At 45.1% G+C, this 12,174-nt stretch overlaps 1 protein-coding gene across 1 annotated transcript; it reads right to left on the minus strand.

The window, feature by feature from the left end:
- Positions 1 to 214: 214 nt before the first annotated feature.
- viml (vimentin like) lies at positions 215 to 7,359 on the minus strand. The gene is made up of 9 exons (XM_062517387.1): positions 6,714 to 7,359; positions 6,393 to 6,453; positions 3,379 to 3,474; positions 2,956 to 3,117; positions 2,118 to 2,243; positions 1,465 to 1,685; positions 1,111 to 1,154; positions 897 to 985; positions 215 to 768 (listed from the first exon to the last, which is right to left on the minus strand). Exons 1-9 carry the CDS (start codon positions 7,226 to 7,228, stop codon positions 727 to 729), a joined length of 1,356 nt encoding a protein of 451 aa, XP_062373371.1. The 5' UTR covers positions 7,229 to 7,359; the 3' UTR covers positions 215 to 726.
- Positions 7,360 to 12,174: the final 4,815 nt, after the last annotated feature.

Consider the following 12,174-nt stretch of genomic DNA (forward strand, 5'->3'; position numbering starts at 1 on the left):
AATCGAACACATCCAATTATTAAAAGTATTCACTATTGTATAAAAGGTAGGCAGGCCATGAGGATGTTCAAATATAATATAATCAAGTCTAGTCATTCAAATTCTAGCAAGTAGGCGTATTACTTTAATTCAAAGGTGAATGCTACTGTATATGAAGGCTACCAATAGAGACAATATGCAGCACAAACAGTGTTGCAATAAGAAAGACTTGAAATAAGAGGGAAATAGCCATTTATTTCCAGGGTTTGGTAACACAGAAAAGAGTCTTCTATGTTTGTGCTAAGACTGTCAAAGCGTAAGCATTGTGTCAGTGTGCTGGTCCCAAGAGCATGAATCTCTCTCTCTCTCTCTCTCTCTCTCTCTCTCTCTCTCTCTCTCTCTCTCTCTCTCTCTCTTCTCTCTCTCTCTCTCTCTCTCTCTCTCTCTCTATAGGGGTCAATTCTATGTTCTACATGTTATACACCACACTGGCTTGGCTTGCTTCATTCTTCTCCATCAGTAGCAGAAAGGCACTTCTTTAAAGCAGGATGTTGGATTACTGGTTTGTGACTTGGTCACCTTGCTGTGCACTGTTTGTATCGGGTTTGGTGTGAGGAGCAAAAGGAAGCTTGGCTTCTACGGCTCAAAAAGGGAATCCACTTCTCTTCTCTCTTTCTCTCCCTCCCTCTCCCTCTCCCTCTCTGGCTAGCAGGTCTGTTATTAGGGATGTCGTCCGTCAGGAAACGCTCAGTCCATGTCATCATGGTTCTGGGTTGACTCATTGATCACCTGTGAACAAAAGAGGAGATAAAGCTAATAAAGCAATGTACATGATGGATTTCATGTCATCGTTCATGTTGACGCTTCACATGCATTTATTTGAGCTGTACGTGCAGATGTAAACAGGGCAACTTTACCTGTCCGTCTCTGGTCTCTATGGTCTTGATGAGCACCTTCTTGGTTGTTGTGGATGAGCTCTCTAGAGGCCTGGACTCCAGCATGGATTCTGTGGTGCCAGAATTGACAATAAGTTGATGTTTCACCAGAGATTGCAGAGGTCAAATGATTGCAATATGTGAGAAATAGGAGGATGTTCACAAAAATCAGGCTGCAGGCATTGAGTCAACTGACCTCTTAGATTAAGGGAAGAGAAGTTTGGCATGGGAGTAGTAATTCTGTGAAGAATGAACAGAACCGATTCCATCAAGTACAATTCATCAATACAGCTCAATGTGTGAGGACACCATTAATAATCTACTTATATACTATTCACTGTGTAGGCGTGTGAGCAGACGTGTGTGTGTGTGTGTGTGTGTGTGTGTGTGTGTGTGTGTGTGTGTGTGTGTGTGTGTGTGTGTGTGTGTGTGTGTGTGTGTGTGTGTGTGTGTGTGTGTGTGTGTGTGTGTGTGTGAGTGTGTGTGAGTGTGTGTGTGCATGCATGCGTGTATGCGTGTATGTACATCTTTATGTATTCTACTCAGGCACCTGCTCTCCTCTCCCTCCAGCAGCTTCCTGTAGGTGGCGATCTCGATGTCCAGCGCCATCTTGACGTTGAGCAGGTCCTGGTACTCCCGCAGGTGGCGCGCCATCTCGTCCTTCATGTTGCGGATGTCCTCCTCCATCCGGGCGATGGTCTCCTGGCTACCGGACACCTCCATGGAGAAGTTCTCCTCCATCTCTCTCATCTGGCGCTCCAGAGACTCGTTCTGGGTCAGGGAGATGGGGGAGGATTGATGAACACTACAGCACAGGGCTACTGCAGGGTCCAGTGCATATGCACACAACAGCACAGGGCTACTGCAGTCTGGAACTGCACAACCTTCATTTGAGTTCATCAAACCACTAGTATATATATATATATAGTATAAATATGCTCCGTAAAACAGACTGACTTCTTGTATGGTCCTCAAACTTACATGCAAATAGCAGTCTGAGTTTAGATGACATGAGGATAGACTCTAACTAACTGTTCACTGTTCACTGTGTTTATGCATTTATGTATTCATTACCCCCATAGACTATGATTTAGTGATCCTATGCTGTAGTACTGGGCTATATGGTGGGACAATCCATGCCCAGGCTGCAATAGTTGGGCTTCAGGGGTACAGCAGTTCTCGGTGGTGGTGGTAGCCACTTACAGAGCCTTTAAGGGAGTCCACCTCACAGGTGAGGGCCTGCACCTGGCGACGGTATTCATTAGACTCCTGCTTGGCCATACGCAAGGCCTCGTTATTCCTGGCTGCAGCATCAGTCAGGTCCGCAAACTGCTCCGGCCAGAGGGAGAAGAGAGAGGTAGAGAGAGAGAGAGAGAGAGAGGTGAAAAACAGATTCACTTCTTATTCAAACTTTTGGTGATATACAGTACTATATTGTAATTCTACTACTACAGTCCAACATGGTGTCTGTTATTCCCTGCTCGGAATTGTGTTATTTTGTAAAACAATATTTGTGAACATAAAAAAATATATATGAATAAATAAACATATACAAATGTATGCACATGTACTGTACACTGTCAAACAACCACACACAAAGAGAGAGAGAGAGAGAGAGAGAGAGAGGAACACAGCCCCACTCATAGACACACACAATCAGAGGGGGATTAGACAGATACACTAGAAAGCAGATGGGGAGGCTTAGAGAAAAAGGACAGAGGACATGACTAAGGAGATGAGTGAGGCAACCGTGTGTGGGTGTGTGTGTGTGTGTGTGTGTGTGTGTTTGGGGGAGGTGGGGGTACAGACAGACATCTGTGTGAGAGATTTGTCGAATAAGAGAAAGTAACAAGATCAAAGACTTTGCTCAAAGTTCTACAGCGTGATCTTCTGGCCCTCATTCACAGGTCTGCGGGGCTGTACAACAGTTTTGTGCCAACATCTTCTAAAATGGCTACATTTGCATACTTGGCTTAGTTATAAACACATGCACTAAAGGAAGTGTTTTATGTGAACAACAGCCTAGCGCCTCAGTGCGGACCTTTGACTTGTACCACTCCTCAGACTCGTGGATGTTCTTGGAGGCCAGGTTCTCATACTGCAGACGCACGTCTCGGAGGGCAGCTGTGAGGTCAGGCTTGGCCACGTCCATCTCCACCTGCACATTCTGCTCCTGGAACTGGAGCTGCAGCTCCGCCATCTCCTGCAGGGACACACACAAGACAAGGTGGGGTCAGTTTGTGCTGGACTGCTCTCTCTGTGTGTGTCTATGTGTGTGTGTGTGTGTGTGTGTGTCCATCATATGATCAGCAGCGATTAGATCCACATCAAAGCCAGAGAGGCCAGCGGAGATTGAAGCTCGTCCAAGGGCCTGAACTGTCTGGAGCATTAGCCCAAAGGAGAGCGCTGGACACCATCCTGGGTCAGTCGCAGGACAACAGGACACCACCTGACCGCTGCCTACCTCATCATGGAGCTTCTTCAAGAAGGAGATCTCGTCCTGCAGGGACTCCACCTTCCGCTCCAGGTCCAGCCGAGACAGGGCAGCATTGTCCACATCCTGGACACAAGAACACCGCTCTCAGTTACTCTCAGAAACTGTATAGTATAATCACATACAGTACAGTACATACAGCACAGACATATGTCCATAAATACATGATAGCATGCATGGATGCATGGATGGATGGATGGATGCATTGATGGATGGATGGACAGATAGACAGATAGATAGATAGATAGATAGATAGATAGATAGATAGGTAGTGAGAGAGAGACAGAGAGAGAGAAATAAAGATACAGATAGAGAGAGCGAGTATAAGTAACTCTTCTGTGAATAATATTCTGCCTGGCCTGGATCTGGTATTGAAGTGAGCCAGATGTGAGCCAGATGTGAGCCACATTTGGCATCTCCCTGTGGCACTACCCAGCCATCTCTGTGGCTGCTAACCCTACTGATACACCAGCCAAATCCAGCCAGCCTGGGGCAGCGAGGCCACTCTGCAAAACAGCGTCACAGGGCCTTTCCCCTGAGCTGCAGCCCTCGGCCACGGACACAAGCAGACAAACACACACACACACACACATACACACACACAGAGCACGGGAGCAGAGCAGAGGACTTCCCAGTCCTTCCGACCCTGCAGACATGCGCGCGCACACACACACACACACACACACACACATACACACACACACATAAACACTTAGATAGATATATACACACAAACAAACAGAAAGCTAAACACACACACAGATAAAGAGACACATGCACACACACACACACACACACACACACACACACACACACACACACACAGAAGCATATACACCAACACTCCCTAACTCTTGGCAACAGCCTGTGGCATAAACAGCCTGCTTTGTCAGGCCATGGCAAGAGGGCTCTGGGCAGCGAAGCAGCTTTGCTCAACTCTAATACCCCAGACAAAGCCGGCCATTCAGTAGACATTGGCCTGCTGCGCACACCCTGTCCTGTCCCTTGAGCACACACACCCAGGGAGCCACGGCAACACCACATCCAGCCCACTCTCAAGGGTCAGGGGTCACTCACACAGACACACAGGGAAGCAAGAAGACCTTTATCATTTCTGTAGTGTGTGTACAGTATGTGTGTACAGGGTGTGTGTGTGTGTGTGTGTGTGTGTGTGTCTAGCAATGGTATCTGTAACACACAGTAATAGAGCCAGCACTTTAAGGTTGGTGGCAGAGGTGTTTGGTCACTTCAGGCCTTACTTGTCACACAGCGAGGTGGCAGGGCAGCAAAGCAGCTCAGGCCTAAATCCTGCTCAGTGAGATCGAGTGGGGAGCGCAGCGCAGCGCAGCGGAGCAGGACAAGACAGCCGAAAACAACCCAGTTGGTAAAAAAGAGTTCATGCTGTAATTGGGGTGGGTGGGGTCGTTCTGGCATGTGTTCAAGACTAAATGAGTGCACTGTTGCAGAATGGAATGCAGCAAAAGAATTGTTATATCTTAATCATGTTGTTTTGGGTCATAGGTCATAATCAAAAATGATTCAACTCATTTGATTAATTGTACAGAACTAGTAGAATGTTCCTGTTCTTATTTCATCGATAGATAGATGAAATTCTGTTATGCCCACACGTCATTCAGTGCAGTGGGAATAATGATCCGCTATGTGTAAGACAAATAGACAAATGAAGGAATCAGACAGAAAATATTGCAGAGGCTGTAAGACACTGGTAACAAAAAGCTGTCTGACATCTGTGGTGAGTTCTGGAATAGTGTTAGGCCTGAGTTGTTCTGAAACAGCAAGCATTTAGAGGAAACCATCTGACCAACCAACACGAGTCCATGTTTGATCCATACCGAACAGTAATGGTATTAGATCACTGAATTGTATCCAAGTAGGAGTAAATAACGTATTTAATGAAATGTATATTTTCATTTATCTTTCACCACAGCAAAACAAGAGAGCTAGACCAGTGGTTCTTACAACTTTTTGTCTGGTGACCCCCAAAAAAGAATTATCAGAAATGTAGTTTCACTTTGGATAATGTTGTGACACTGGCATTGGCAGCAGAAGCAGAACATGTCTCCCCTGATAGGTAGGCTATGCTGACGCCAAAGGCATTAATGTCCATTGCAGAATTTACCGATCTCAAGTATAATTTTCCAAGTGATAAGAAGCACTCATCCACTGTATAATTGCCGCTTGTGGCCGAAGTATGCTGCATAGAGTTCTATCACTGGTATAGAAAGCTTACTCACTGCTTGTGTGAACTTTTTCACAAAAAATGTGACCTTTTTTGGTGAGCACCTGACCTGTGATATGCACAAAGTCTCCTAGCTCACAAACTGCACATTCAAGCTCAAAAGTCATTGCTAGAGCCACAGGTAGAGATTTGAGTGTAAACAGAGCATCCACTTTCAGAGACATATAGCCTATTATGGAAACACTGTGAATTGTAGGCTTGCAGCTATGGCTACTTTCAAACTAGTCTAAAATGTTTTCTTTAATTCAGACTGCCAATCATTTTGCAATACCTCCCATACTTTTAGCAATCCCGTCCCTCAGTTTAAGAACCACTGGCCTAGATGTAGCTCCTGACACTGCCCCATTGCCTCTGTACACTCAGAAGTCGACCGTTATTTTGACCGTCCATCCACATCGCTGCCCCTGTGTCCATAATAGCGGCTCAAAAGTTGGCAAGAGCCCTCTCACATGAGGAGCCATTAGCCTGCTACACAGCTCACAACACTTTCCTCTACTGAGCCTGAGCAGGGCCGCGGCTATGTAGCTGTTTGACAATGGGACAGCATTTTATTCTGAGCTTTTTTATCACTTTAAAGTGTAATTAAAGCTGTCATGAGAATTATGGAGAATTAAATGATTGAGTTAGCCCAAAATCCAAAGGTTGGATATCTGAGCAGCATTCCACCCATTAGTAGCAATGTGGAACATAAAGGACTAGTGGTCGCCAGGAGGTGACCCAGTACCTGTCTGTAGCTCTGCATGTTATGCTCTGCCTCCTCGCGCTGAAGAATCTCGTCATGGAGCCTGAAAAGAGAGACGGCACAGCTGACACTACCCCTCATACTCCCCTCATATTATAGACACACGGGGAAACATTACATCCAGGATAAACGTTACAGATGTTTGCTGCAAACCAATTGCAACCAAATGTGCAATTAGGCCCATCACAAGATCAAAGCAGAAGTCCTGCCAGCATATCATACTTTAGCAAAATGATTAGTTGCTGTTTTACTTGTTTGTTTGTTGTGTTTTTGTATAAACATTTTAAGAAACAGAAAACATACTTTGCTTTAAGGCGTTCGATGTCTTCTACCATATTGTCACGATTGACTTCCACTCGGGCTTTCTCAGTGGTCAGCTGGTCAACTTGCCGTCGCAGTTCGCGCATCTCCTCCTCATACAGGTCGCCGATGCGAGAGGTGCCTTTCCCCCGCAGCTGCTCCAGCTCCCCGCTCAGTATCTTGTTCTGTTGCTCGAGATGGCGCACTTTTTCAATATAGCTGGCGAAGCGGTCGTTCAGGTGCTGCATTTGTGCCTTCTCATTCGTCCGGTTGGTCTTGAACTCGGTATTGATGGCGTCGGACAGTGAAAAATCCAAATTTTCTGAGGCCAACCTGGGCATAGGTGCGCTCGTGCGGACCCGCGAACTTTTGGTGGCGTAGACGGTCGGGGCGGAGGAGACGCCAAAAGACACCCGCGAGCGCATCACCGGGGCCGAATACTGTCGACTTGAGTAGCTGGACCTGGCGATAGGTCTCTCCCCGCCGAACATTTTCCTGTAGGATGACTGGGAAGACATGCTGACTGGTACTCCCGACACTTACTGTTACCTCTTCTGTGCCTCTTCTTTGAATCTCTTTGACCAACTGTCGCTAAACGTGGATGAAATTCCGACCGTGTCCTCTCTCGCACAGGCAGAACTCCCTACAAGATTGCCCCGACGAGGGTTGAGGAGGATGAGGAACGCTATTTATACCACGCTTCTTATGCAAATGACAGGGATCCCAGGGTTTGAGTGACATTGTTCAGGCCCTATCAGACTTTACGAATCAAGAATCAAGATTTAACCTTGTATATTGTGGTAATTCAGAAGTTAACAAAAGTTGACCCATTAAATATGGTTTAATCCTGCACAGAACATTTGCCAAAGGTCAGTTGAATAATAATCACAAGAAAAATGAAAAACCCTAAGCTATTATTCTTATAGTCCAGATGTTTTTGTTAAGGAGGAGAAATTAATAACCTATTTGCCATCTAAACACAGTTTAAACCCTATTGGACATAATGAAGATTGATTCTCACTATTAATGTGCAGTGTATTATTCCTTGTTTTGGCTTTATTTATTCATCTACATATTTTAGAATCATAAATATATGAACCACTCAGAAAAGAAAAGCACAAGACAAGACAAAGAATGCATTCAGAAGTTCAATTCATTTGCGCCTTTGTCCTTCAGAAGGAGTCCATTGTCTTTGCTCTCGAGGCAGTTCTAGTAGACAAATCCCTATGGCACCTTAGCATGTCTGTTATCTAAAACTTCCTAATCTGATTTTCCAGGAAACTCATTTGCAGGATTTGTGTGTGTGTCACCTTCATGTGATTCCTCTTGCACATGGTGCACCAAAGTGGGCTTTCCATTGCATTTTTGAAGAATGTTTGAACATAACGACAACCCCAGAAACATTGAATGAGGCGTTACCTTTAAGTGTCAGTCATTGACTACCCATCAGTCATATTTATTGTTCTTTATACTGAGATATTCAGGTCCTGCCCTATGATCTTCTTGCACCCTGCTGCATATGTTTTAAATCTTTCTTATTCATTGCTGATAGGGAGTGTATGGTGTCAGACATTTGGCCAGATTTATGATTGATTTCCCCAAAAACATGTTCCATCTCTAGCTGTGAGCAGCAATGCAGACAACTATCTGTTTTTGACTGGCAGCTGATCCATAAAGTTCTGACATTTCATCATTACTGTCATTGCAAATGTGCTCTGTGGCAACCTGTGGTGAAGTACACACAGACAGCAGGACAGGGGGTAAAAGGTTTGGATTATTTCTGTCTGGGGGATTTTGATACCGATAAACTTCACAGCTATCACCAGACTGGCTGGTTCTCCCTTGTCCTCCCTCTCATCTAGCTTCCCCGTCAGTGTCCACTCCTGTGTCCAAGCACAGCCCTGGCTCTATCAACAGGACTCCAACAGAGTGAATCAGACCGAGACACTCACTACTCCAGCCAAACCGCCTGGCTGTAGAAGGGGCAGAAAGTATTCTGAATGGCTGTCGAGTGCGATGGAGTGCTGCACCTTGGGAGTGTTTTACAGGTCCACAATCCCCAGAGCCAGATCCAAGCAACCCACACCAGTGGAGTTAGCAGTGGGTCGTGCACATGAGAGATGGAAAAAGCTTGAACGGCAGAACTGTCTATGTGCTGAAATCTCACTGTGATAACAGCCAATAACAGGCTTTTAACCCACAGGACCTCTTTGTCTGTACCAGGGTCATCATCCAATTGGCTCCTGTGTCTTTCTGATCCAAAAATCCATGGCTCAGAGTTTAGTACTCATCATTGATTGGCAAAAGGGTTTTTCCATTGAACTTAGCATTATTGCTTAATGAAAGTTAATGCTTTATGAACGGAATTGATTCTCCAGAGAGAATACTGAAGCGATGACGTAACCAGAGAGAGAGAGAGAAATGGAGAGAGAGAGAGAGAGGGAAGCATGTGAGAGAGGGGGATTACAAAGAGAGAGGAGAGACAAGAACAGATTGCCAGGAAGAGAGAAAGACAGACAAAGAGACAGACAGACGGAGAGAGGGAGGGAAGGAAGGAGAGAGAGCGCTGAGACACTGCAATTCTACACCTCAATCTAAAAAGTGCAGCAGTGCCTGGCCTGTCACTGTGCTGCTGACCCTGTGCTCTTTAGCGACTGCAGCTCCTGAACACCTCAGCACACCCACCCAGTCTGGTCAGGAGCCAGCAGGCGTGTCTCTCTTAGACCGCGCCGTATTGTGTTAAATATCAGATCTGCAGCTAAAGAACTTAAACATACACTAACACAATTATCATTTCCATTAATGTTTCTATTTAACCTACAGTACCTTCTACGTACACTCGTCTCCAGTGACAGTAAACATATCTTATGCTTAAATATGTTCCAGCAAGGTACCTGTAACTGTAGAATGCTGTATAGGTATTGTGCGGAGTATCAGAGTTACAGTATGTGCTTGGCCCTTTTCCCTTGTACTTTAACTGCTCTCTTGATGACGATGTTGACAGCAGTCTTTATGTTTCACACTAAGGCACCTTTAAACACTTCCACTTAAGTGATTATAATTTGACCAACTGTAATTCTGTTCCAATAGCATGATTTGTTTTTTAAAAAGTTATTCAGTGATGTTGCCTACAGAGTGACTATCCACCATGTGTATCCAGCATGCCCCCAGATGAGTCTGCCCATTCTGCAGCATCACACACTCCCCCACGGGTGAGCAGAAACCTGATGGAGCAGCAGCTGCAAGCTGCGAAAGGCTTTTTATTGGATTGTTTGCCATCAGTTCAACAGACAAGGGCAGGATCAAAGAGATCAGCTGAAATGTCTCCCTGCATACAAACTAAAGCCTGCCTCACCGCCTGCCTCACCAGACCGGCCCCTGACAGTTATGGTAATGCTGTGATGGGGCTGATGTGCTGACCACCATGAAAACATAGTGTTTATGTGTCTGTTGTCATGGACAGGAAAGTGACCCAGAGGGAATAATGGCATAGCAAAGTGGCCATGTGCACCAGCCTGTGTTTGTGACACTGTTGATGTGATTTCGTCCAGATGATTCATGACTTTTATGGTTCCATTATGAAAATGTGCATTGCCCTTGCCGATTATTGTACAGGACTTTGGTGAGCACCTGTAACATCATTGCACAGGAAGAAGTTGTGCAACTAATGCCATGTCACTACATGTTTTATGTATGTGATATCTGATCCATCATGATCTGATTCTACTGAGATGACAATCTATAATGCCAGTGTGTTGAGAGTTATTCACTGAAGCAATGGCTAGGGATACACTGTTCGACTCAGAGAACTACTGCATTGGTTCTGTGGCTGTCCCCTTGGTTACAAACCTGGTGCCGTTTGAGACATGCACCTTTTCAAGTGAGCGCCAGTATCTAATTTAGGTAATTCTGTCCCATCAGGCAGGCAAGAACTCATTCCAGCCTAATAGAAAGCAGACGCCTGTGGACCAACCTGCATTCTCTTGAACTAAGTGAGACAACTCCATGCTCCTATAAATAGTTTTCACCTTTCACCTGAAAAGTTCAGAGTTGCCATTTGTCAGTGTAAACTGTTCGCAGTGACTTTTGACTAAAGACAGTGAGAGGAAATCTTGTGTTGTACCAGTACCGAAATCATGATTTGTGTTTCCTCTTTGTGTGTGTTTGTGGATTGTGACATGCTGCTATAGGTACAGTAGCACCAACAGATGCGATGAGCTGACAAGCTTGATGTGATCCTCAGGATTTCACAGGATCTTAAGACCAACATTTTCAAACCTTTTTATTTATTAGGCCTACCTAATACTGTTGCATTGTACTGTGGTGGCACAGCTGCTTCATAAAATGGGAAAGCAAGTTGGGAGTGGAGTGCAACAGGGAATGTGAGTTATCCCCTGGCAACCCAAACAAATTCTTTGGTGTTTAAAAACAGTGCACACTGCTGGTTTGTGATGAGCATGCATGTCTGAGCGCAACCACCATATAAATCTTCATTCACAGCATACTCCGGACTAATCGCATTTACCAATCAAGGAGTTGAGGGCGCCTTGTGTCCATACTCCACAAAGAGTTTCCTCAACGTTATTTTAGACTCCCTCTCTGTGAGGCCCACTACAGTGGTGTCATTCAGCAGCGGCTAATCTAATAGGAGGAGTGGACACGGAGAGGTGTGCTTAAGACTCATTCTTCCCCCCCGTGGGTGGCTGGGTAAGTGCCTAGTGCGCTCCTTTAAAGTTTAGAAGAGGATGATGATCATGTTCTGTTCTCAAGTGTCTCTTTGATGCCATTTCTGTCAACTCCATGACAAATATCTGCACTTTCATTTGCATGCAGAATATTGAATAAATTAATCTATGCTTTATTCTCTCACATTCATGCAGTGATGGATGTGTGGCCTTATTAAAAGGTCACTGTCCTGTGTAAAATCTGGTGTAGAACTGGTGTGTTCAAATCACAATAAAGTTTTACTCATTGGTCTTATCTCATAATAATATACTAAAGAAGTTGTTCTACAACAAAAAAAAAACATACTTTTTGAAAATATTTCTACATTTAGGTTCCCCTAAATGCCATTGCCATTACAGCACTACTTTGTGCTGCTTTGGGGTGGGATATCCCATTTTCATATATTTTCAATCACATGAGCTGCATTTTCCCTTCAGATTAGATAGCCATCTCCTAACTCCTGAACGGACTTGGCTTGCTACGGCCAGATTTGAACCAGATCCTTTCTAATGTCATCTGCCTTGTCTTGGGGGATGGCATTCTATCCTTGGATCATGGCTCCAGACCTGGGGCCTGAGCTGCGAGAAAAGCTCTTTTGTTTTTGCCTCCCGTGACTTTGAATCACCGGCCAGCTTGTTCAGTAACCACGGCGACCGGACCAAAATACTTCCTCAGGCAGAGCAATCTGTGACAACATAGTTACCATTTGCTGTGAACCACAGAGTCCCCCTAAAATGCT

This window comes from Sardina pilchardus, chromosome 2 (genome assembly GCF_963854185.1).
Source record: "Sardina pilchardus chromosome 2, fSarPil1.1, whole genome shotgun sequence".
In the NCBI taxonomy this organism is placed as follows: domain Eukaryota; kingdom Metazoa; phylum Chordata; class Actinopteri; order Clupeiformes; family Clupeidae; genus Sardina; species Sardina pilchardus.